The 27,582-nt window shown below is 38.7% G+C and overlaps 1 protein-coding gene across 1 annotated transcript; it reads right to left on the reverse strand.

Moving 5' to 3' along the window:
• Nucleotides 1–5,028: 5,028 nt before the first annotated feature.
• LOC104434351 (formin-like protein 20) lies at nt 5,029–19,288 on the reverse strand. Its single transcript, XM_039306720.1, has 18 exons — nt 18,626–19,288; nt 17,023–17,726; nt 16,722–16,943; nt 15,593–16,641; nt 14,364–15,155; nt 14,096–14,225; nt 13,066–13,137; nt 12,782–12,880; nt 12,595–12,636; nt 12,217–12,297; nt 12,051–12,101; nt 11,891–11,972; nt 10,618–10,712; nt 8,967–9,038; nt 8,776–8,892; nt 8,318–8,386; nt 8,164–8,230; nt 5,029–6,056 (listed from the first exon to the last, which is right to left on the reverse strand). Exons 1-18 carry the CDS (start codon nt 18,696–18,698, stop codon nt 5,902–5,904), a joined length of 3,972 nt encoding a protein of 1,323 aa, XP_039162654.1. The 5' UTR covers nt 18,699–19,288; the 3' UTR covers nt 5,029–5,901.
• Nucleotides 19,289–27,582: the final 8,294 nt, after the last annotated feature.

Here is a 27,582-nt window from a genome sequence, read left to right on the forward strand (position 1 = left end):
ATTTGTACAGAAAGTCTATGGGCAACAATGAGCAAATTAAAAGTTTAGTGACGATATTGTACATTATGCTAAAGTTCAAGAACCACATTGTACATTAAACCAAATTTTAGGGACCATTCATATCGTTGTCCCTAAAGGTTTATTACCAATAAGAATCTCGAACTGATATGTCATGACACATTTATCTCAAATTAATTTTTGTCATGTGACGAATTTCAAATTGGTATCCCATAATACATAACTTAAAATTAATTTTTCGTCTCGTGAAAAATCTCAAACCGACATGCCTAACCCAAATTTACCCTCGGTCAACATCCATCCAATAGCCCATTAAAGTGCATGAGCAATAATTTCTAGAGAAATCTAGCCAAAAGAAGGCCGAGCAAATATATACTGCTAGCACAAAATTATGCTATTTAGGCGTGACTTAGTTTTGGCTATCTAATTATCATTTCTCCCTCGAGTAATTTATTGGTTCTATACGGATACCCAACAAATCCCCTTGTTGACCCGTTACCTAAGCAAATAAAATACATTTCCCCATATTTTCCTTATATACTAAACCACCATATAATAAGAGGAATAAATCTCAAATGAGAGTTCTCATGCTCCTACCAAATCCTACTAGGTCAAAGGGGCATTTCATCATCTTTGAAAGCTTCCAATTAGTTAGCTGATAGTCCACTCAAACGACCCGAGCGATTAAGGCTTTTCTCTTATCATACGATACTTTATTTTATATAACGTCGGTTGGGTAGATTCCTGATGTATGTAATCGACGTACCTTGTCCTCTAATATGTCCCTGTTTATTTAGTTTTCTTTTTCACTTCATCTGAACTCAATCAATTCCGGGCTTTCAGATTAGTTGACGTGCTCTATTAGGGTCATCATTTATGGACATCACTTTACCAACACCCATCCAAAAAGCCAAAAAAGTGCTAGGAATCCGATCAAGTTCGATTGCAAACGGATTTCAGGGTCAATCAGTTCGATGCCCAGTTTGAGGAATCGGGAACTCACTCTGATCATCTCTTGTAATTATCGATCTCTTCGAAAATGTTTGAACAGACCTGACCAAGGACTATAGCTCTTTTTGCTGCAATTTATTTAATCCCCACGTGCTTTCTTGGCTCCTCGATCGATTAACTCTCTAAGTCCTCCTAGTTTTAGATGGTCAAAATGTGTTGACTGGGTTCCTAAGAAACTTGCGTGAGTTTCCCGCTTTACTCATAGCCCCACCCAGAACTAAAGAGAAGGTCCAATCTTTATATTCCTTCTAATATAATCTATTCTTTGGGTGAAATTGAAGTTGCTCAAGAAAGCAGGTAGTGAAAATCACACTTCATCAACTTCAGCAATCTTCCATCCATGCCTAATGCTTGGTCAACCCCACCAATGATTTTCTTTTGTGGGTGATATTCATTTCTTTCCTATATCAATCCCAAATTTAGGAGAAAGGATAAAGTTCAAGCCAATCAGTGCAGTCATCAAAAGAAGGCTAGCCAGTCACAGATGCTTTGCACAGATACTATTTAATCTCATGCAAGCACTGTAGGACCGATGGTTGGGGAACCCCACATGTTGCAATTATTTCATCTTCTCTCTTTTCTTTGTTCTTGAAAGCTAAGATTCAATGATATGCTCATTGCTTGTAAGTCATACCCCATCAGTAATTACTCATCAGTTGCACCATAAATGTAGCCTCCTGCACTGATCATCACCACCACCACTCGATTCAGTTTTGTCCTCTTTTTGGGGATGAAACGATCGAGTAGTTTTATGTTTTTTTTGTCATGCTACAATATGCTGAACTTTCACATTGTGGATTTGATCTATTTCCCATTCTATCCGTGACTAATATAATAATAGCTCCATGCCAATTGCACTCGTCTTCTACCAGGTTGCAATGATCATATACATTCTGCAAGCTATCTTTTCCTTTTTCTTTTCTTTTCCCTAACTCTACTAATAATGGCCCAGCTCTGATGACCTATTTAATTACAGTTTGAAGTTTTGAGGACTTGAGGTGGACAAGAAAAGGTGCTTTTTTTCTCCTTAAAAATTGTCTATGAATCGTGCTCAACTTGTCTGGGGCCTTGAGACAGTTAGAAGTGTGTCTGAAGCAAAATCAACGCCGAGCGCTCTTATCTGCAAGTAATTAAAGTCAAGTCCCTTAAAAGAGGGGTTTATTTTTTCTTCTAACTTTCCATCAACCCCATGGAAAAAGCTGCTCGTTTCATGCCTTTTTGTTTAATATTTTCAGACAGCTAAGACAAATTGCTCAGACCCCACGAGGAACGAACCTTAAAGGGTCCAAGATTACAATACACACAAAAACTGCTCTCAAAAACATTGCTCAAACAACTCCAATTCCATCAGTGGTTGTTAGTTAGGATTACTCAGTCCTTTGCCCGTATAATTAACCTAAGACCACCAACTCTCCTACCCTCCCTCTTTATCAACCCCCACACAGAGAGATAGATTCAAAAGAAACACCACCCATTTCATGCCCATCTCCCTTGATCTTCACTGATGCTCTTTTGATTTTCAGTGATCAGATCATGGAGGGAACAGGCAAGATTCTGAGAAGATCAGTCCACACATTCCTCCAAAACTATCAATACTTCACCACAATTTCTGCATCTCTTGCATTGCCATTCTCAGCCTTATTCCTCATCTCACAAGCCTTCTTCCTTCCTTCATCTTCCTCATCGAGTCCTCTTCTTCCGCAACTCATCCATAATCACTTCCAAGCTCTCTTCAGAGCTGCTGGGTTCCCAACATCATCAGGATTCTTCACCATTCTCAGCCTGAAGCTCTCAGAGACAGTCACGTCGTTCATCTTCACACTCCCTCTCACCACCACCTTCCTCCTCATCGCCAAATCATCCGTGATTCGGCGCCTCGCCCAAGTCAAAGCTGACCCGTCTCTTCCCTATTCACTCCCTCCTGATATTTTGTCAGCATACACGCCCCTCCTCCGTACCTATGTCTGTGGGTTCTTGGTCATTCTCTCCGCCAACGCAACCGCATTCTTCCTCCTGTTCTTCGGTTTCAACTGTCTGGAAGGATTTCAACTGTCCGCTACGGAGCATTCTCTTTCGTCATCGGTGGTAGCAGCCGTCGTTTACTCCATGATCATCGCAAACACTTTCATAATCTGCAACTTGGCGCTGGTGTTATCCGGGACTGAGAAGCACGGAGGGAGTCTCACCATCATAAAGGCCTATTTGATGATGAGGGGAAGAAGAGCGACTGCATTATCATTTGCAGTGATCGGAAACTTCGCCCTGGCTGCAACGGAAGCATTGTTTCGTTACCGGGTCGTAGCGCCGTATCATGCGTCGGGAAGCTTCAGCCTAGGAATTTTGCTGGAGGGATGCTACATTGCTTATCTGTATTCGGTCCTCATTGTTCTTGACACTGTTGTCACCTACACATTCTTAAGAAGCTGTCAGGTCGAGGACTTGATAAATTGCGAAGACAAATTCTATTGCCAGATCCAAATTTGGGATGCCACCGATGAACCATATGACAATTCCCTGAAGAATTCAGACCCACTTCTGAATGCAGAGTCGTGACAAGATCGGAAGTACGTTGACTATTCTCTGTAAAGCTTTACCAAGAAATGCTGTACATGTTAATGGAATATAATCAGATCAGTTTGAGGATGCGTTGCTGTAGATTGTCTGTACGACGAAGCTACAGAAAAATCATTTTGTTCCACTTTCTTCTTTGGTTGTTGAAATGATACAATTTGGTTCAGTCTGCATATGCTGTTTTCTTTTTTTTTTTCTTTTTTTGGCTGAAATGATACATTGTTTGACGAAAAGCAAGTAGGATGATGCTAGGTATATATATTAAAACTAACTTATAAAAGTTAAATGATGTGATAGATTTGTATATGGGTGTTGAATATAGCTCAATAGTTTAGATTCTCACTTGCAGATTTTATATGATACAATTTCTTTAATTGTTTTGTTTCTCTGTCTTCTTTTTCTTGCTTACCTCCGGTTTGGGGAACATTTCTCTCCCGATCTGTCTAGATCTGGAAGCCTCTCTCTCGTTTCGAGGAGGTTTCTATCACGATCTTGTCTAAATTTCAGGTTTTTTATGTGCATGATTTCGAAGCTTTGCTTTGGTTTCGTTAGTGTAAAAGTCTTCAAATGAGATCAGAGTAGTTTCATGAAAGTTTTGTGCTCATGGACATTATATCTGTAGTTGTTCAACTTTTTAACTCTGAACACCTTTTACTTAAGCGTGGACTACTTAAAAGCAAAGTCACTATAACATATAGAGATCTTGGCGTGTGCTCATAGCTGAAGACAAATTCAGTTATTAGCCACTGATTTTGATTTGAAGACGTCACAAATTTGCTTTTTGAGTGTATAACCCTAACCTTGTTCTATGATTCATCTTGTTATTTGGAGCTTGTTTTGTTATGAACATATCTGAAATTTGTCTTGAATTGCAGTTGGATTGCATTGTGTCTCTCTAGTATTTTTATGGAAATTAATGAAATGTTTGTTTGACCACAATAAAAGAACAAAAAAACTATTTGGTATCCTGATTTTGTTACACCACTGGCAGTATACGTAGCATGACTTGTTAATTCACATCATGCCACGACGGCCAGAACCATGGACAGGCCAGAGGAGCAATCGAAAGACCAATACTTCATCTTACAGCCGTACAAAAATAAGCATTCACTTTCAATTCCTAAAGCATATGGGGAAACGGAAAGGACTCTCTTCACGTGCTTTCCTTAAAAAATCCGACAACTTGAAAAGCAAACCCAGTTTGACATGCTTACCCAAAACCTACTGGGGTATGCTATCATCATGCAGTTTGAAAAAAGAAGTCAGATAAATTATATCGAAATTCCGGGAACAAAGTTCAGCTCTTATCTTTCCCTCTTGCTGCATCAAAGACACTGGAATAATAAGACAATGCATGCTCGCTAGGGGGGGAAAGAGAGAGAGCTGCCAAGGCGATATGTCTTAAGGTTATCCACGATACACCAACCATGAAAAAGAATGTAAGCCTTTCATTTTCATTAATGGCGATAGAATGAATTGAGTAACAGACAAAAGCAATTGCTAACCGATATAGCCTATCCTGTTATCTCACAATTACACAAGGAATCCCGCCTTCTACTTTCTCTAAATTAACCTGGCAAAGCTATACATCTAAAATCAACGGGATCCGTCCTAACAAATCTGAAAGGGGAAAAAAGATACTGGACTAGCTATGTTACTCGAGGAAAGAATCGTATCCTAATACAAGTAGGTCAGTAGCTTTGTACAGTGTCATGGTACAGACAGACTTTGTGCTCTACCATCCTGCCGGCATCCACCTTGGTGCCAAAAAAAACCAATGGCCCAGCCAATGTCGAAAGCAGAAGCCAAACTGGGCCTTTGCGACGGTGAACTGGCTCCAACTTATCCTTCCAGTGTTCGTTCCCAAGAAGACTGCACTTCAACCATCTAAGCCGCGAATTCACAGGAGAACGACTCTCCTGGCCAATCTGAAAATCTTCTGATGTTCATGTAAGCTTATCGCTGTTTATCAGATATCTAATTGCCAGTTCACACAGCAGCACTTGCTCGTCTGACTCAACAGCATCACGTCAGTCGTGTAAAAGCTAAGTCTTGATGTTCTTTGACCTGGCAAGTGTCAAGGGAACTCATCGCTTGATCTGACAGGAGATTGACCCTGTCAGGAACTCATCTTTGATGGCAAGGGTCAAATGAACTCATCATTTGCTCCAACACGAGACCAATCTGCTTCCAAATCAATTAGGAGCAGCATCAGTCATTGCAATTGAGTGCCAAACGGTCATCAGGGCCGCTGCATAGAGGGAACTCCTTTTCCAGTATAGACATGGGAACAGTCACCAATCAGCTATTTACACCCTTCTTTGTAAGGCTAATTCCCTTTGCCTTTTCCATTTCGGCCTCCTTATCAGCCTTTTTCTTCTCCAGTTCAGCCTGTTTACAATTTTCTTCATGTGCTCGCCGGAACATTTTCACAAAGTTAAGCAGAGTTGCTGTAACTGTTTGGTCAAGTAGCAATTTAACAGAGTTAATTAAACTACTACAGCAAATATCTCAAATTGGCAGAATTCAAAACAGCTCAATTTAAACACCAACTATAGATCAACTTGCAACAAAAAATTATGCAGTCCAATTGGTCATGTCTGACTAAAGACTAGTTAGACTTTCTCGTTTCTTGCCGAAAACACTAACACTAACGTCTGCAAAAGAGATCTTTGTCATTAAACAAAAGTTTCCTATCTAGGGTCTGCTCTACAGTGAATACTGTTTATCTGGAAAAACAGAAAGCAGCATGTGCTGAAGTTTGGTTCTCGTCATTGTTATTTTTTCGAATGACTGTTGGAGATTGCAGATCCGTCAACTGACTCAACTACACCGACCAACGCCTAATGAAAGCAACAGCTGCCACTTAATAGCTCAGCAGTGGCCATCCAATTGACAATCGTGGCTGTTGTGGTTGGATGATCAATAAAAGTGGTGATGCCCAATAGTCAGCTGTGAAATTGGTACTTATGCACCTTGGGCAAAGCTTGGATGTCAAAATGAACTGTTTTATAGGGGTATCTGGCCTATTTGTGTTACTAACCATTTAGGATCAGTCCAAAGTCATGATTACTTGACAATCAATACGAATATAAATGAAGTGATACGCTTTAAAGATAACTTGGTCATTTTGCAGAAACGCGTATCATTACCCAAGTGGCATTGTTCATTAGCCATTTTCCTCAGCCATAAGAACTATGCAGTAATTGGAAAAGAACAAAGTATGGGATTATATCTAGCTACATTGGATAAATATGGCCAAGAAATTTATTTGGTAAATCGAGTAGGCAAGCGGCATGTTTTCTTTTCAGACTTCTTCTCTACACTGCAACTAGATAAAGCAACAGATTTCACAAAATTTCAAGTAAGCCCAGATAATTCTTCATAGAGATCTTCTAAACTTTAATCTTTCTTACCTCCTGCAAATTTTCTAGCACTTGATGCAGACACCTAAAGAAAACCAATCATTAATCTAGTAATCCTCAACCCTTCCACATAACCTACTCAACTCTCAACAAAGTTCCACTATATGATCTTACAGTGAAGTATCATCAAAAGAATTTTCAACATTCTGTTTATTGACATAAACAAGTGACAGAAAGACTCTCCTGGCCTTTGTCATTTTCAATCTTAACAATGACAGATCAGAATCTAATGCTGATTGCCTTTAACAACAAAAACTCCTCATGAACTTCCCCCACCAAAAAACTGCATCGACAATATTCAGTCGACAGCCTGAACCATGACCTTCACAAAGGAACTAAAACAGCGGACACTAATGAGTTCCGAGCAGGGCCGTCAAACTGATGGATCGGGTCGAAAATGACTTAACCCAAATTGACCCATTTAAACCTTTCTAACCCATTTACATACAATACAAATTTAGTAACCGATACCCAACCTGACCCACATTACTAAAACATTGATATTTAAAAACAAGAACTTTTATGCTATGCATCTAGTGTGTAAAAGAAAAAAAGTTCAGTAATTTTAAAAAATTTCCAACTATGTTCGCAAATTTTTCAAGCTTCACAATGAAGTATCCAAAATCTCTTAAAATGAATAAGTCAAAATCATATATTAATTTTCACAATTTTCTAAAGCATGAAAGATAATATATTTATTACTATTTTTCAATTTTTGGGGGAAAAAGGGGAAAAAGAAGAAGAAGAAGAAGAAGAAGAAGAAGATCATAAGGAGAAGATAAAACTAGAAAATAAGTTGCCCTACCCGAAATCCCCCAACCTGAACCTAAAGACAAGTGAAGGGGGACTGCAGGTGGGTTGGGCTTTAGACCCATTAAAAACCCCCATTTCATTAGACTTTATTACTCAAACCCCTATCAACCCATTTAGCAAAATTTAGCTAACCCATATATGACCCAACTCATCTTACATGGGTTAACAAATAGGCTTTCAATCCATTTTGACACCTCTAGTTTCCAGTAAATACTGACACTACGACCAACTGGCAACTTGTCAAGCACCGTCCTGGGATGTAATTAGCCGTGATAACATATAATTTGCAGTAATAAATTCACAAGGAATTGCATAACTAGCTTACCTTGCTCAAACGGGCAACGAGCTGGATCTTCATTGAAGTACAATGCAAGTGCATCTGCATTTCTTCCCTGCCAATTAGTAAAGGATATCATGACCATGTATTATCAGAGCCATAATTTCATATATCAATAAATTAAAATTAACGGGCACGTTACCACAATTGAGTATAAATTCGTCAATGATGTGACCTCTGCCTCAGCAACACCAATAAATTCTTTCAAGGTCTAGACAAAGCTTAAAAGAAGAAAAAGTTTAGAAGAATGTGGGCATTACAAGCTAAAAAAGTTAACCATTCCTAAGAAGCTAACAAATCTAGAAGAAACATACAGACTAAAGCAAAATAGATGAACAAAAATGGAAATTAAACCAACAGCACGCTGGCATTGATGTAAAACTATGCAGCAAAAGTACATGGAAATAAAAAGGAATAAGTACTAACACAGGCTCCTGCTAACACAAAAATATTAAGGATGAAGTAATTAATGCATACAGAAAGGAAAGGAAAAAGAAGTGCCCCCCTTTGCTAAGAAGGATGAAAGAAGTGCATCTTTACTAAATATTGTAACTAGTAAATAAAGTGTGCCTGATCATAGTTTACATGAAGGGAGGATACCTTTCTAAAAATATCCGAGACAGGGCCATCATTTTCAGAAGCACCCAGTTCCTGCTTTACCTTCTCTAATCCTTTAATAATAGCTTGCATCTCTTCAGCTAAAGATTTCAGTTGTATCTGCAACAAATGAAGACCAAATTTGGCATGTGTCCAAACCAATACAACTTATAACAAAGGGAGACTAATACTACCTTTGACGCAATTTCCAAGCTAACAAGATTCTGATGAAAATCAAGAAGTTCTGGCGAGCGGTCAGCAAGTTTCTGAGGCACGTGAAAACCAATATCAAATTTTGGATACAAGCTTAAAGTTTTAATAACTATGCTAAGTTAACATGCATAACAGGAGAAACTAATAATTCATGAGGCAATGTTATGAAAAAATGATCTGGAACAACTCCAGGGTACAATTTCTCACAACTTGCAGATAGCTAAATACCTGATGCATACACTCTATACTTTCTACCTAAATTCGTTTTTCATTTTAATGTCTACTGCATTTATTGTGCAAGTGTGTATATATATATATATATATCTAGAATGTATGAACTAGCAAAGGGGCCTAAGAATAATGAAAATAGCCAAAGGGACTCTACAAAGACCTGTAATAATGAGAACTAAAAAGAAGTATATATCATCAAAGGAAAAGATATTTCATTTGGCTTAGTCTATGCTGAGTTCCGTGACAAATTGTACAGTTATGCTGAGCGAGTTGAGGCATTTTAATATGGGCTGACAAATTGAGCACATCTGTGGAACCATATTTGACCAATGGCGAATCCCCATAATTCAATGCTCAACTGATCATGCATAACATGGAGCAATTTCATTTCAAAATATTTCACCTTAGTACTCAACAATTATGGCAATACTTAATTTAGTACATATTTCAAGTGTTTTCCATGTGTTTCCATGCAGGTGTGCATGTGTAATTTAGAGAATTGACAGATATTCTAAAGTGTAGTAAATCTTTAAAAGGGGAAGGATCAACTGCACAATTAGCCACTCCAGGGGTACCACCGATCCTCCCCCTCCCCCGGCTAGAGCACATTGCATACTAGTTATGTTTATGAAAGCAAGCAAGATCACGGAACATTGTCTTTCTACGAGACTATTAAAGGTGAAAGCTTCTGTTTTAATTCGTTAGATCATTAAATTTGTTAATCACATCTTTAACTTTGAGTCGAAGTTTTTAGATTAATTTTTACAAACATCAAAGCAAGAGATTATGTGTTTGAATCTCTTCAACCACCTCATATATCTACCTAATAACAATCAATTTTCAGTGTTTCAAGTTTTAGACCAAAAAAGCTTGTGCGTGAGGGGGAGCATTAGAGCTTTTAATTGATAACCACAATTTCCACCTTCCTATTGAAGGGAGTACTAGACTTAAGATGAGAGCTTTTTTAAGATAATTTACTAAAGCTAAGCATATCAAATGCACATTATCATCCACTGTGGAGAGATGGCATAAAAGCTTAGTGAAAACTTAATGTTTCCAATCCAAACAATCAACCATAGAGCTGTGTAAATGGTCATCAAAACTTTAACCTGGAATTTTTTTAGACTGAATAGCAACAGGTTAGAAGCCTTTGGTCCTAAAGATAACTACACGATAGAGGTTTGCACCATTTACCCCCATGTTAACATTTACAAAGAACACCTGCAGATCATAGGATGATGACTATTCATAGGTTTGTGCGTCATTTTCAAGGAGAGATTCAATCACCTAATAACCCTTAAAAAACCATCATGTTGAGTTTTTCCCTGGATCAGAGGAAACAAAAGCAAATAAACTATCAAAAAAGAAAAAGCTTGCAAAACACATACCAGAATAACATACCTTACAGAGAAAATGCATGAGAGTCATCTTGTTATTAGTAGCACGTGTATCAGAAAGTTTTAACAAACTATCCAACTTAAATCCGATTGCAGATCCTGTGCATTTCAACAATTTATAGTTAGTATTGGTGGAGATGATGCCCATGCTTGGCATGAAAGCATAAAGCAGTAAGTTGCACAAATCCAAAGACACTGAAGATTATAAAGCACAGAACACAGACTAACATCATCATACTTCCACTTATATGACTATTGTCCAGCACTTGTGCAAGCTGTTTAAGTAGACACATGCATCAGTCAGATTGTAATCATCTTCTGTCATGCATCATGTTCGCCCATTAAAAAATGTGAATCAAACAGGCATTCACTCAGCGTGGCAAATATATGACCTTCAATTATCATCCTTTAGTAAATTTTAAATTTGCATCATCCTTTTGCATCCAGCATCATCTTTCACAAGTCATGGACAGATATGCTGAATGCCGCTGAGGAGCTTTGGTCTTGGAGGCCCTCAGCTTTAACTTTCGAGAATAACAGAAAGCTTTGGGAGGCTATCCCTGACAGAGTTATTTGGAAAACATAGCTAGAAAGAGATGGGAAAGGTTAGAGAGTGAGACCCAGTCTAATCAAAAGTGAAGGAATGATTAACGACAAGCCCTTTAACTGCTTTCCAGCTGTAGTCTATTCATTTTCCCTCTCAGACCTTATGTTTGCTTGGCTCCACTTATCCTTGTATACTTCCTCTACAATGGATTTAACTAAAAATCTAAAAGTGCACTCTATTCCCAAAGAAAAGGGCTAAGTTTTGCCCAAATATGAATGGCATAAATTAGAAAGGGAGACAACAAAAATAGATATGGATCCTTTTGGTGAGATGCCAATAAGAATTTATAGATAGACAGAACCAGATGAAATTTATTACTGATTATGCATCTCTATCCTTCTGGAACAAATTGCATGATAAATAATAAAATCTCAATCTATTTGGGCTATCACATGTTACAGTGAATTTCCATTCTACGAGTACATGTTAAAACCTCTTACGTTCTCCAAAAACTGTCTTAATTGAGCGCATACTGGTAACTAGAGGGCAAAAGGTCTCATGTCTCAACCAGTTAGACTAACTTTTGTATGTCACAAATGTCAGAAACTACGGAACTGCTTCAGAATTTTGTGAGTTTCGAAAAGAATTTGAATAGATCAAAGGTAGTGCATAGTAAAACTCAACCAAATGAAGATCAATGAAGAGCTTGACTCAAATAAAGGGTTCTTACCTCTTGCAGTCCCTTGGTTCAGCATGTTCCCCAAGAAGAGAATTCTCTTCATAATCTCCTTCAGCTTGGAGGAACTACGGACCTGATGTGACAGAAAAAAACCCCAAGTCATGACCAAGCAAAAAATAAAACCTCCATTAATTTGTAGTAAGTTACATACCTCGTCACATGCAGAGTTCACAGTGTTTAGGTTCTTTCTAAATTCGGAAATCTGCAGAAGATGTCACTAATTAGAAGATAGGATTACATAGATTACATAAAGCATTCCACTAAAATTAATAAACAAATCCCTAAAACTTGGCTACTAAATGCAGATACCACCAAACCTGAGAGCCGAACTGTATTTTGAAAGAAAATACTCGTAATTTTGACTCCACCCTAGGCACTTTCATTAGCTCCAAAAAATACTGCAAAGACAACCAGGCAAAAAGGACATTGAAACAAGATGAACGTGTAGAGAAAAAGGAGCAGCTAAAACTCATGAAAAATTAGCATACACAAAATAGCTTGGTCAACCCAGCCAGATAATATTTCCTCACGACACTCCGTTTCTTTTTTTTCCTGGGTGGGTTGAGGAGGAATAGATCTCATAAATGACAAGAAAACAATAAAATTGTAAAGAAAAAAAAGGAAGAGCTCATATTTGTCTACAAAGTAAAAAAAAAAAAAAAAAAAAAAATGAAGTGATCAAGAGAATTTCCAACCTGTTCACACTTTCCAAGGTTATCCTTATCACCGGTATAGCCCTGCGCAACATAAGGAGAAGAGTAATTAAAATTAGAGAAGCCAAAGGAAGAAAGGTTCATGGAAAAATTGCACCAATCTTTATATATAACTCTCTCAGATGCCCCCATTTCAGTCCTGAAATTGAGGGAAAGGCTAAAAACTCACCTTCAGAAGTTCCATCTCCTCTTTTGTAGGGCAGAATTTTATGAGGTTTTCCACCTGATCAACATCTAATACCGACTCATCCATTGCCAGCACAGCAGCCTGAGGGAAAAAGAAATTATTCATACTGTTAGGCACTTTTAGTCTGGGACTCATCAATTTCACAGGATGCTTGACAACAGATAAGGGGAAAAGTCTTGAACAACTCTAGACTCGCCTTAGAATGCATCATACGGACAAGAAGAGAAAATATGAAAAGCACATGTTCTCTGCCCCAATTAGCTTACCATCATGTCAGGAAGGGGCATCTTAACTTTTGTGAGCATAATCTCTGTATTATTCGCCCTTCTCAGGTCAATCTGCAAGTCGATCATAAGTGAAATTCTAGCATGATGAAAAAGAATCTCAGATAATAATTACAGAAAGCAGAAACATCAATCAAACACCAAATCATCGCTATTGTCATGAGGCAAATGAAGAAAACAATCACACATACACAAATGCAATTTCCATTTGTTGTTAAATAATTCTCAAACAACATTTCTAGATTGCGTTATTGCCAAAACAGAACCAAAGCGAAGCTAATTCTGCAAGACACATACATAGAGTATATTCACAGTAAATATTGCATATCCAACTAGAAGTTCCATTATACATCCTGCCATCCAAACTTTTGAGCTTTTCCCATCAGGAAAATAAAAAAGCATATGAGAATGTTCTACCAAGTCAAACATGAATATCATTATCATTGGTCATGTTACTAGATAACTAAAGTTGAAAGCCATAAGACCACCAGACAGGCCACCAGTTCAGACATCAAGTATTTATCATCATAACATTGCAAGCTAAATGACATAGAGAAGTATGTGACCACTGTGAAATTACATAATTTTTAACAACCCCAGGGTCATGTTTAACCTTTTCCGAGGAAATGTAACTCTTACTGACTGTAGTTCACTGCTGTAATAGTATCACTGTAGCGTCTTTTCTGAGCATCATTTGCAAGGAACTCAAGGAAAATAGAGAAAGAACGCTCCTTCTCTTGAATTCAGATAGATTTTGCAATACTAATGCGGTACAAAAATCTAAGCTAATTTCTTCCAGTCATGTCAAGAATAATATGCAATTATACCGTACCTTGATAATTAAACTCTAGCGACAAATTATCAAAACAACAGCCTGAAATGAACAACTATATCAGTGGGGAATTGGTACCCCATGTTAATGTCAGAATACTGCAGCAAAATGACAAATCACCTCTCGCAACTAAGAAATATATCTCACACAACGTAGTTTAGCACAAACGTATCCAATTACCAGGTGGACTTTGTCAGTTTTAGATCCCATCGATTTTCGCCGCCCTCCCGATTTACCTCCTGAGTCAGCTGGTTTTGGTACGGCTGTAGAAAAAAGGCTCTCCAGCTCTGAGACATCAAACTCGGACACCCTGTGTTAAGTAAAAGCTATGGATTAAAGATGAACAAGTCATTATTAACAGCAGAGTCCCTGGTCCTTTGAAGGTAGAGAGCACAAATATTGCTCGTGATAAAATATAACGCAAAAATATCACTGAAACAATGCATACATCTGAGATTCCCCGAATCTTTGCAGCTCGTCCCATAAGCTTCCTTGGAGTGCCCGTGTCACTTTGCTCCAATGCAATGGCTTCAAAGAAGATCGGCGAGGTGCTGTGGCAGCTGAACCAGGAGGGCGTGGTAGGCCACGCCCTCTTCCAGCAGGCAAATTTCTGCCATCAGTTGCAGCATTTTTTGCCCCAAAAGGTGGAGGTGGAGGGGGTGCACCGCCTGGAGGCCTTGGCGCAGCAGGAGGGCCTGGAGCACGAGCTCCTGGAACTGGTGGTGGTAGTGGGGCTCCACGCATTGGAGGAGGTGGAGGGACAGCTCCACCAGAAAGTGGTGGAGGTGGTGGTGGTGGTGCTCTGCCCAAAGGCGGTGGAGGTGGTGGTGGAGCTCCTCGCAGTGGTGGAGGAGGGGGCGGTGGAGCACCTCGAGAAGGTGGGGGAGGTGGAGGTGGGTTTCTAATTCCTGGAGGTGGTGGAGGAGGAGGAGGTGCTCCACGTGAAGGGGGAGGCGGTGGCAGAGGTGGTGCTCCACGTGAAGGGGAGGCGGTGGTGGAGGCGGTGCTCCACGTAAAGGGGAGGCGGTGGCGGAGGTGGTGCTCCATATGATGGGGGAGGCGGTGGCGGAGGCGGAGGTGGGGCTCACGTGGTGGAGGAGGTGGAGGGGCAGGTGGGGCTCCACGTGATGGGGAAGCGGAGGGGGAGGTGGAGCTCACGTGATGGAAGAGGGGGCGGAGGGGGTGGGGCTCCACGTGCCGGAGGTGGCGGTGGAGGAGGTGGAGGTGGGGGCATATGCATTACAGGAGTAGAAAGAAAAGGAGCACCACGTGTGGAGGGTGGTGGTGGTGGAGGGGGAGGAGGAGGAGGAGGAGGAGGAGGTGTAAGTGTCGCTTGCATAGGACGCGGAGGTGGTGGTGGTGGTGGTGGTGGTGGAGACAAGGAAGTAACTCCATAACTGGCAACTTCTTGTGTGGCTACTGTAGATTTTGCCGATGAAAAAGGTGGTGGAGGAGGTGGCGGAGGAGGTGAACTTGCTGATGTTTTGGAGTTTATTAGAGAAGACCCAGATGTCCAGGGGAGTGGAGAGGGTAACAGCACTTCACTACTTCGCCTAGGTGAGAAAAAGGGAGGAGGTGGCGGTGGAGGTGGAGGTGGAGGTGGAGGATGCATAGACGGTGCAGCGCCAGATGGAAGAGATCCAAAAGGCTGAGAATGGTCACTGGCTTGAAAATCACGAGGAGGTGGTTGGGGGAGGAGGTGGGGGAGGTGGTGTAGGGGGAGGAGGAGGAGGTGGAGACGGAGGTGGCGGAGGTGGAGCAGTCACCTTTTCCTGTGGGCTGGGCTGTGGAGTCGTATCTGGAGAATCCTCTTGCGTTGATTGTTCTGTACATGGAGGGGAAGATTTGTGAGTCTCTATCGCAGGGGCAGCTGGAGATAGATGGGACTTTTTGGCACCTGTACTAGACTCTTTTGAAGAAACTGCAAGAACAGGTGGTGCACTATTATATCTAGAAGGTGGATACGATACGTGCATTGAATTGGCGTGAGAACCTTTATTGGGAGGGATCCACCTAGTTATTGTGTTGGGCTTTGCTTGTCTCCCATTAGTGCCCTGGGATTCTTGCTGTTTTATCTTCTGTTTTGAAGCAATTGAATCTGAAGATGTCTTAGCATGATTCGACGGCAGCTTCTTTGAAGTAGGTAGCATGGACTTCTCAGCCTTTTGTGTACCCACATCAGTCGACTTTTGCTGTAAGGATCTGGACTCTGCCTTCTTACGTGTAGGGGGGTCTTCTATCCCAAATCCATTTTCGAACTCTTCATTTTTGTCATGCAAACCACCTATATTTCTTGGTCCTTCATCTTCCAATGCTGTGGAATCCAACTTAATATTCCCATTATCTATGCCTATGTCCTTCACCATGTGGAGACCAGGATCCATACCCTGATCATCCTTGTACTTCACATCATCTACGACTATGTCTTTTACAGCATCATATCCGGAATGAGCCTTCACATTATTTCTGAGGTTTCCATCATCCGATGCACAATCTTGAAATGAATGAGCATCCACGTCCTCCTTTCCTACTTCTTTTACATCACCATCATCAGGTTTGCCTTGCAAAGTACTTACATTGCTCTCCCCCTTCCCTTCTTGTGCATCTACCGCATTACTGAATATCTCTTCGACCTCAAAGAACTCCTCAGGTGAAGTACTTTCAGCCTCATTTCCATCTTCTGAGGTGGGATTAGGGACATCCGCATCAGCATCCACAAAGAGTACCTGGTACAGAGATGAGTAAATGCACTCAACTCCCGCAACACCATGAACCAAACATTCTTAGACAAAAAACAAGGAATTACCTCCGCCTTAAATTCTTTTGGGAACTGATCCTTGGCATCCCACATAGCATCAACTTCATCGCGATTCAGCACCAATATATTTGACCGTACAAAGGCTGTGTGAAAGACAACTCTAAGCATCATCTCTTCTCGAACTAGATCCTCGTCCAGGTGGATACACTCGAGAACAACGTCACCTTGGACACGGCATTGAATATCAATTTTGACCAGTACACTTTCTGCCTGCAAGAACAAATATAAGCGCTTTGAATTTGCAATTTTACTCTTTTTTTTCATTTGCTCTCCAATTTATTTCTATTACCTGTAAATAAAGTCGGGCATGCTTTTTCATATCAGAACTTGAAAAGAGAAGCTTAGAGCTTCTATTGGCTGGTGTTGAAGGGTCCTGACCATACAGACGAACAACTGGCCTACAACCTTTGCCTCCATCAAAAAGAGGAAGGTGTCTAAGAATTAGGCAATCCAAAAGTAAAGGCGTATCAGAAGGAGGCCAATCTGAACCCATGTTTCTCCTGGAGATGTACTGCAGATATCTCAACTGCGAAGGCTGTGGATTTAAAGGAGACAAAAGATGAAGAAGCTCCTTAGGAGCTTGCTTGTAGACCATTTCAAGAGTCTTCTGCTCCCCATTATACTGTTTACGGTATAAAAGGAGACCAGCAAGCATGAACGCGAGCACAGGCCAACCTCCCCTTTCACAGTGCATCAAAAGCACATTTTGTTGCCCTTCCAATGACAACCAGCTTTCACTAGATTTAAGGAAGTGGTGTATCATTTCAAGTGGCAGCAGGGGACAACCCTCGTACTGCCGAGGATAGTCCATCACTGTCATGTCATAATTAGACAAGAAGTCTGAGATTTGACTCCGCTTCTCCCCTTCTCTAAAGTTGAAGACCATGAAAGAAGCATCAGGAAAGTAATCCTGAAGCTGTGCTACAATGCCACCCATGTAGACCTTGTACTCATCTTCTTCCAAGACATCCGTTGAGAAGCAACAATCGAAAACTGCAAAACAACAACATTAAAAAAAATTAAAAAAAAGGAAAAAGATGAACCCACATTTTTGTGTTCAGATACATCGAACAATAATAAAGCCAAGTAACAACAAGAAAGGGATAAATCAGCTCGACGCTGCCCATCTCAGAACACCGGAGCTTGCTTGTAGACCATTTCAAGAGCTCTTCCTTGAAGTAGAACCGTTAGCAACGTTTGACTTGAGAAGTATTACACAAGATCAATCCAAACATTCCCAATAAAACAAAATGCCCTCACATACGTGTTTAGAGTTTTTAGAACGAACAATATAAACAACGGCAGAGGTATGACGACCAAATTTAGCGTACGACCTCGGAAATATCAAGAAAGGACTTCACCCTGCAAATTGCACCGTCCCTCTTGTGATACCAACTACCAAGAGCAAAAAGAACAGTGCCAACCAGCTTGGGTAAGCAAAGGATGAATGGATAATAAAATAAAATAAAATAAAAAGACAATACCCAATTAGCGGATAGGATATAACACGAAGCAGCATGTTAACAGTGGAAATGGCCACGCCATCGAAAAAAATCGTCACTTTCCCATGATCTTCAGAGCTACCCTTTGGCTGATCAGGTAGATTATCACTGTCCTAAAACAAACCCAGCTCGAGAAACACCTCAAGCTAAAAAATTTCGACGAAGCGGAACGAGCAAACCAAACCAGGATCACATAAACCCCAATGCGACGAATTCTAGTTGCACCCCCCCAAAAGCACAATTTTTTAAAAATGCACATCCAAAAAGGACCCAAATTGAGCAAGAAAGCGCGCCTAATCCGAGGAGGAAACGTCAATCATGCAGCTCCAAGAATCGAAAGAAACGGACGGATTGGGATTGGGCCGGCAAAAGGGGGTCTCGAAAACGTACCGTAGACCCTCTCGGAGATCTCCAGAAGCCTATCCGGCGGCTTCCGGTAGAAGAACCGTCTGAACAGCGCCATCTACGTGGCGCTGTTTCCCCGCCGATCGGATCCAAAGCTCTCGATTCCGCCGGCCGCCCTTCTTCCCGACCCGGATCGACGTCACGGAAAGCCCACCACCATGACGGATCTCGGGCGGCGCCACCAATCTCGAAAACCCGCCTCCCTTCACGACCCACCAACCGCCATACAGATCTAACCCAACAAAATCCCTCCGCGCGATCAATCGAAACCAACCCCGGACGCCGGGGACAGAAGGAACCCAGCTGGGCACGCGCAATGCCGATTGCAGAGGAGGGCGGAGCCGAGGGCCGATCGTCCGGGAAAATTCAAGAACGCGCGGAGGGGAATCGCGGGTTCTTGAGAGGAATTCCGCAGTGGGATAAAGTTAAGGAATTGGGGAAATGCGGGAGATGGGTAGGGGCGAATTAGGGCTCCGAGCAGGTGGTGGTGGGGAGGAGAGAGAAAGAAGAGAGAGAAGTGGACTGAGATGAAGAAGACGAAGAAGAGAGAGAAGAAGAGATAGAGAGAGAGAGAGAGAGAGAGGAAGAGGGAAAGAAGAAGAACACTAAGGTGAGACCAGGACCTGCCTCTGCAACACGAGAACCTGGAGGGAGATGGCCCCAAAGAAGCTGAGAAAAAAATAATAATAATAATTGGGAAAAAAAAATTTAAAAATGGAAGAAAATTGGGAAAAGGAATTGGAAATTATGGTTGGATCGAGTGGGATTAATTAATAAATGGATCTTGCAATTGGATCGGTGCGTGTGTCCACGTGGCAATTACGACCCTTCTTTCTCTCTCCTCGTTTTAGGACACGACATGATCCTAGAGAGAGAGAGAGAGGGGGAGGAGGAGTGAGTTGGGCGGAAGCTCGTTGCGTCATAAAGGCCTGCGGATCTTCGGTTCGGTCTATCCTTTCATCATTGGTTTTTTTTTTTTTATGGAGGAGGAGGGAGTGCCGTTGAGTAATTCAAGTTTGGAAAGTTTTCATCTTTTTTCTCTTTTTCTTATGGACTTAATATTTTGGAAAACTCCGAATTAATACCTTCATCATAAATTTACTTTTGACTAATTTATGGATCGTTAAGAATTCCAAACTAATATGCATGTACGAATTTACTCCGAATTAATTTTTGAATCATCCAAAATCCCAAACTTATGGATCTATGATAAATGTACTCGTTTTCCACACTTGTCATATCAATTATGTTATTACCGTGTGTGCCATGTAGCTAAAGCAATTTCAAGACAAAATTTGATGAAAGCTAATGAAGAGTAAATACGTCATATAAATATATCGGTTTAAGGTTTTTTATAACCAAAAAAATTAGTTTATAGTAAATTTATCATAAGTATACAAATTTGGATTTTTTGTAACCTAAAAATTAGTTTTGGGATAGATTTATTGTGAGTGTATCGATTATGATTTTTTTGTGGTATTGACCCTTCTTTATATAATCCCATTCCCATATCATGCATAATTGCAGCTTCGAAAAATGAATAATTTTGAATGAAGATTTCATTTATTTCGCTAGAAAATGAATGATTGCAAAAAAAAAAAAATCTTGTAAAAGTGATCTTTTGTATTACTTACAAATAAGACGTGTTTCTTTATAATCTAAGGGTATAGGCAAAAATTGGGATATTAGACATGTCTCTATGATGAGTGGGAGACATTGAAGTGGACAGCTGAGAAAGGTGAATTTCTAATTTTCCTTTTTTTGATAATATAGGGATATGAGCGCAAAGGCTAGATTCTTCAAAAGCCTATAGAACATCACAAAACATTTAATGTTTTACACACAATTGATGCAATTTGAAAAAGTGACCTTAGATTCTTAAACTACTTATTCCCTAATGCCTCAACCATTTGTACCAGTTCATGTTAAAAATTTCAATTTTATCGGTAGCGAATATCTTTTCTCTTTTTATTCTGAATAAGTTGAAAAAGTCGCAACAAGTTGACATGATAAAATTATTTGTATTATTGATAAATTTCTAACTACAAATGAGGCTAATAAGTTAGTAGCTGTGAAATATTATTAACAATATTAATAAATTGACAACAACTTCACCATATTACCATCTAAGAAAATCTATCAATTTTTTTGTGTAGATCGTTGTAATTTTCTCTCACTAAGATTCAACTTTGTTTCTTTAAAATGAGATGGATTGTTGTATTCACTCAATTTAATTGCCTCAAGGAAAACTTTTATGAAGTTCACTCAAATCGATAATACTTAGTAAGTTCTAGAACATTCAAATTAATCCATCATTAAAGTATATTATTTACTTATACAATTTATAGAGATTTCCTCTTAAATAAGTGCGACATTACAATCACAAAATTTTAAAATACAAGATAGACAAAACCCAATAATTCTATGAATTACAAAGTTCCATATATCACTGTCTGAGGTAATTTTTAATTAAAAAAACTCGTTACTAAATATTAGATAAATTTTCTCCATCCGGCCCAAGAAATACAAATTAAGTAATATCTGAAAACGGAGGATACTTCAAGTAATTATAGAAAAATCTGAGGAAAAAAGTATAATTTTGGTTTTGATGCTTTTTTGCAAATCCCCAAAATTCCAGGTCTTTTACAGCAAGATGGGAAGAATCATCGCGTCGCGTGCATTCACCTCCCCGCTTTTAGCGCGTCACGGATATCGAAAAGGCTCTTTTTTTCCGGGTAACTCGGAATTTCTTCCCGGCAGCCTGCCACGTCATCATTGATATTTGCTTGTTCTATTTTTTTTTTTTTTTTTTTTTGTCGTGAGCAGCTTCTTCTTAGTTATATATATTTTTTTCCTGGTGGCACACACCATCCCCAAATCATAAATTTTTATTTTTATTTTTTTTTGCAGTAATTTGACTTTCTGAAAGGAAGCTTTTTTTAAGGACAGACCAAAAAAAGAATTTTTTAGGACTTTTATTTCGAGTGTTATCTCAATTTTCTAAGCAATCTGATTTATTTTAAGTATGTCCGAATCGACTTTTATTTATTGTTTAATCAAAATTTTGCATGTTAATTTTCATCTTAAATTCAAAACGTTTGAGAATTTCATGAAAAGTAAATTTTTGCACACGAACTTTTATAATTTTTTGAAAAATTCGAGTAACATATGACAAAATTGTATGCTTTTTTTTTTTCTTTCTTTTACTCCATCTAAGAAAAGGGCCTTCTTCATCAACATTTAAAATATTACGAGTACAAAAAAAAGAAGTTATTGTAGATCTTTTTTTTATTTCCTACATATGTTTAATAGCGAGTTTAACAAGGACACTTGCTGAGCATTATCACATAAACTTTCATTTAGAGGGAGGAAAGCCCATTTTCCACGAGCAAATCAAAGGCTCGATAATAATCCTCAAGTAAGATTCAAGCAACTCAAATTTTCCTAATCCATAATGGCCCTAACATGACGTCACACGCGTTTCCCAATGCCGTGAACGAACTCATATCATGCGCCTAATCCATTCATACCGACCCGTAAACGGAAAAAAAAAAAAAACTCGCCATCTGCCGGTGGCGGTCCGTTCAGGCCACCGGTACCGTATGTTTGCATCAAGCTGGCCACCCCCACACGGGGGAAAAGCTTCTTTTTGGTGATGAGGGGGGGTGGGCCAGTTCTTGCTCTCTCCTTTTATGCACCAATCAATGCACGATCGCCTCATCCCCTTTTTAAAGCCAAAACCTATCACCCCAATTCCATCTACACCTCAAAAAAAAAAAAGCAAAAAAAAAAAAAAAAAAATCCATCTCCATCTCTTGCATCTAAAAGCTCCCACATATCAATGAGATCTTGCTCCCTCAAAATCACAGAAAAGAAGCAGTGACCATAACTCATCAAACAGCTGTATTTTTTCTTTTTTCCCCTTTTTTTTTTTGGAGGAGGGAGGGGCGAAAGGGCAAGGTATCGGGAAGAGTGTCAACGATTCAGTTTAGTTCACGTTTTCAGAATATGCGAACCACGCCAAATTGAACTGTTACGGTGGGCATTAGCTTCAAATGCAGTTCGGTTTTTTGGTTTCCTTTTTTGAAATATTAAATAGAGGTTTAGTAGAAAAGAAAATGGATAAGTTCACTTAATCGAATGGAACTAAAATTATTTGAACCTAAATAAAAGGACGTTATTTTTTCATTATCCAAACGAAACCCAAACTAAACTTAAATGCATGAAATTCAGATCGGACAGGATCGATTTCCAATTCGGTTCGGTTTTGCCATCCCTAATTATAGCTGCAATGAACCTTTCAAAGGGTTACTGTATAAGTTTCGTACCCGATGTGATTTAAGCAGCTACCGGTTCACAAAAGATCCAGAAGTCAAAGATTGATGAGCTTGGAACCGTAGTCCCATCGAGTATGGCGGAAGTAATGAATGCCCAGCTGTTTTCACACTCATCCTTGAAAAGAGTTCATTAATTTCACCACAGCGAATGAGGACAATTCGCTCCAATGAGGAAGGATTTCAAGGATTTCCGAACTCGCTACCTATACAAACATAACATAAGCATCGGCAAAGTAATTTGCGACATGGATGATATGTGTAAATTTGAATTGAGTCATGTGGTAAATCGAGTTTAACTAAGGCTCTGTTTGTTTTGTGGGAAATGACTTATTTGTAAAATATTTAAAAATAATAATTACTTAAATCGCTTATAGAAATGAATGGACAAAAGTTTAGATTAAATTGTTATCGACAATGAAAATATCTTCCATTGACTTATGTTAAACCATCACTTTTACGAACATATTTTCTAAATTATTCACTTACCGCAAAAAAAAAAAAAAAAAAAAAAAAAAAAATATGAAGCCTAACACTGCCTTTAGTACAATGACGTGGAATTTACATACCTCACATGGACTTCTTCGTCATTGCTTTTTTGTAATTCAATTTTGTAGTTACACTTTAAGACTGTTTATTTCATGAAAAATGAATGATTCAAAAAATATTTTCCTAAAAATAATCATTTATATTGCTTGAAATAATTTGTCAATGAAAAACATATTTATATCTAAACATTTTTTGAAAGATAATAATATTTTTCGTTAATTAATTTATGTAAGTGATATAACCGTTCATATTTAAGAAAATATCTGTCAAATCATTTATTTTTCGCAAGATAAACGTATAAGAAAATTTCACTTTTTTTTATCTTGAAGTACGCGTGTGGAAAGCTAGAAACGTTTCGTTTAGCTGAGCCTCATACGTCAAACAATTGAAGATGCCAACCATCCGTAATTGTCAAGTTCTTACAGCTTCCACCTTTGAGTAGAGTACAAAAGCGGTATACCAGATAGTATTGCTAGCTAAGCAACGTATCCAATTCTTACACTTGTAATTTCTTTCTTTTTTACTTCGTATTATTTATTTTAATCTTTTTTCTTCCTTATCGAGACAGAATATCATAAACAAAATCCAAGTTATAGTAAACAGTAATATCCTTTTAATATATTATATTATATTATATTATATTATATTTGTTTGTTTGGTCGTCTCTATCATTGGATTATATAAGCATGGAGATCAAGAGATGGATATAATTAAGTTAGATGTGTTTTAATTATTGCAAGTGATCTTACTCGCATGTTCTCGATACCACTAGTATCTGAACCACGTGCATTGTTATACTTACCCATTCGAGTGTGTGCATTTCCAAATGCTTCCATGCCCTAATCATTGACATCATTCCAATTCTTGAGTTGTGAGCGTGGCTGTATAGAAAAATAGTTTAAGTATTATTAATATCATTAACAAAAAAAGTCTTAAATCGGTATTCCTTGACAGAAGTTTAGAAACAAAAATTCCAAATTAGCACCCCACGCCACATTCAATTCAAATTAATTTTCATCTCATAAAAAATCTCAAATCGACACCCCTAATGTAAATATACATTTCCTTAAAATGTGTACCTAGCGGCATACATGAATTTTCCACCTTAGATGTTTCATTCTCCGCCCCGAATCTGTCCTATAGTCATTAAAAACGGGTGGAGTTTTCCCATAATGGATGTGTCATTCTCTGTATCAAATTCATCGTACAGCCGCCTGTTGCACGTGTCGACACATGTACATTTTAACAGGACATTGAGCAGAGCACTAAGGAGAGTAGATTCGGTTCAAGGGTACCGGTTTGAGCTTTTATGAGACGGAAACCAATTCGAGATAAAATGTGTCATGAGGTATTGATTCAAAACTTTTTACAAGACAAAAATTAATTTTTTCTGAATAGGATTTTGAACAGAATTCTAACAACTTTTGCATGATCGAATTTAATAAGCTTATTTGGATAGAGAAAAGCATTTGAATATTGACATATTTAGAGAATTGATCTCTATACTTAAGGCCTTATGGAGGAATTGGTCTTGGAATTTTTAATGAGACGATAATTAATTTAAAATAAATATATTTCGAGACATCAGTTTAAAATTTCTAAAGACATGAACCCAAATGCTAAGTATGCAGCAAAAGCTTGTGGACTTTTTAACATTAAAATAATTTATTCTTGTTATACATATATGATGTGTGCATTTATTATAATGATGATATGTCATTTGCATAAAAGTTACTTTACGAAATGAAAAGGGACTCTCAAGACATAATTAATTAGCTGGCGTGGAGACATTTACGGTTAAGAAATCAGTACGCCACTCTACCAAGACATTTTTCTAAACCCTAATTCCACGTGGCAAAATATCATGCACGTGGTTTTTTTTTTCCTCATTACGATAATTTCTCGGTAGGCGTGGGGTCCGCCCCCCACGAGGTTAAAGGGCTACTGCAGCCTGCAGGCACGACATGTGCGGCACCACTTTGGCCACCTTCCTCTCGGTCGGATTTACACGCTCATGTCAATGTCGGGTTCGAGCGATGCTGACCGGGCGAAGCATAGTGCCACAACTTATGTACTGCGTAGTCTCGAGAAACCGAGCTCTAATAAGTGTGAGAAACCAAGCTCGATAAGTATGAGAAAGCTTGATGTGAGAAATTGTGGGGCCATTGTCAAAAGCTCAGTGCGAGGAATTATAGAATCAATGTCAATTGTTCTAAAAGTTTAAATTGTTAGATGAATGCGTGATTTTATATTTAATTACTCTAACACTCATCTTCATGCTTAATCCGGAAAAATGGGTCTAGAAAGATTTGAACGTAGAACCTCAAGCTTTGATGCTATGCGAGAAGTTGTGAAATTACTGTCAATTGTTCTAAAAGCTTAATTGTTAGATGAAGGTGAACCACTGGGATTCGTCCCAGTGGCCACCCTTCTAACATAGAAGGAGGAGGTGAGGGGTTTAAATCTCCACCTTCTCAGGGGGATGGGGTGGGGACGCGTAAGTTTCAAGAGTGGTTTCAACTCCCACGCCCTGCAATAGGCAGGGCAAAAGTCTGAGAGTGAGTGTAAAGTAGGATTGACCAAAAAAAAAAAAAAAAATGTTAGATGAAGGTGTAGTTTTATATTTAATTACTCTAACAATAGGCTTGATCATGACCATGACCACGACCACTCTCTCTTTGCCTCATCTAGACTCGAATTTGAGCGCAGGAGCCATCACCAACCCAAGATTCCTTCCTCGCCCTAGTCTTCGAAAGGAAGAGATCTTGCTTTTGATGCCATATGACTGCTTGTTAGGAAATTTTGATTGCCGATTCCGATGAATACAAATAAATAGTTTATAGTTATTTAATGTTTTGATACGTGATAATTGTTATTTTCTTTAATGTATTATTTGCCCCCATAATTGTTGTCGTTGGGATTAAAACCAAAGACACAAAAGAAATGAATTCAATAATTACTCAATTTCCTTTTTGGATTATCATCTTGAATATGTTGTCAAACTTGGGTGGAAAAAAGAGAAGTAGAATGAATGTTGCAAAGAAGAGAACATTTTGAAGAAAAAAAATTGTTGTTTTGAATAATTGTGCTGAACAATGTATCATCCGGTCCTATTTATAGACAATCGATTAATACATTTATTCAGAATAGGTACATTATCCCACACCTTCACCTTTCTTCATGATCAACTATCAATTTTCTTTAGAACCGTGAGATTTTGTGAGACCACCACAACAATTCTAAGAACTTAGGCTCTTAGATGAAAGCATGATTAATTATTTAAATATGTCAACACTTCCTAAGATGAAGACTTAGTTAATTATTTAAATATTTTAATACTCTCTCTCATGCTTAATATGATCTTTTTACCTTATACTAAGTGTTGAAATATTCAATTGGGAAGGCAGATGAAGTCTGAAAAGATTTGAACTCAATATCTCTAGCACCATGTGAGATTTCACATGCCGATTGCTAGCATGACAAGAAACCAATGGCTTCATTGACTACTTTAGTGTATCGGGTTTCTCGCCACTAACTGAACCATGAACTTGTCAAATGCCAACCCAACATCGTCAATTTGATTTCTTTTTTGGCCAAAACTATTATTTTGTTCTTAACAAAAGGTTTGGAACATAAATACGTTTAATAATGCAATTTCATGTTTTATTTTTGATATAAATTTTTAATCTAAAAATAGGTTTGGCACATCAAAGAGAAGTAAACTTCTCTATTTCTATAATATAAATAATAAATAAAAAAATTTCCATCACTTACTCTTACTATCAATCGGCCACCACCTACTGCCACTCACTATCTCCGCTATCGGTCAAAGGTTGCCGTTCGCCATCTGCTGTCATCGCTTGGGAGTGAGAAATTTTGTATCGTTATCAAACAAATTTTTATTCGAGAACAAAAATTTTACGTCGTTATCAAACAGATATTTTTACCAGAAATTTGTTTGGAAAATTAAAAAAAGATTATTTATGAAATAGAAATTAATTTTTATAATAGAATGGTTATTATTTGGGCGCCTTTAATCTTATGGTTTTTATCTCCTGA

Source organism: Eucalyptus grandis, chromosome 2, assembly GCF_016545825.1.
Source record: "Eucalyptus grandis isolate ANBG69807.140 chromosome 2, ASM1654582v1, whole genome shotgun sequence".
NCBI classification, from domain to species: Eukaryota; Viridiplantae; Streptophyta; class Magnoliopsida; order Myrtales; family Myrtaceae; genus Eucalyptus; species Eucalyptus grandis.

What these genes read in the sequence shown, in the direction of transcription:
- LOC104434351 (XM_039306720.1), bottom strand. Translation starts at nt 18,698, where the DNA reads ATGGCGCTGTTCAGACGGTTCTTCTACCGGAAGCCGCCGGATAGGCTT. An exon ending in TGAACTCTGCATGTGACGAG is followed by an intron (nt 11,973 to 12,050) that starts GTATGTAACTTA and finishes CTGTCACATCAG; the next exon opens with GTCCGTAGTTCCTCCAAGCT. An exon ending in CGAATTTATACTCAATTGTG is followed by an intron (nt 8,231 to 8,317) that starts GTAACGTGCCCG and finishes ACTAATTGGCAG; the next exon opens with GGAAGAAATGCAGATGCACT.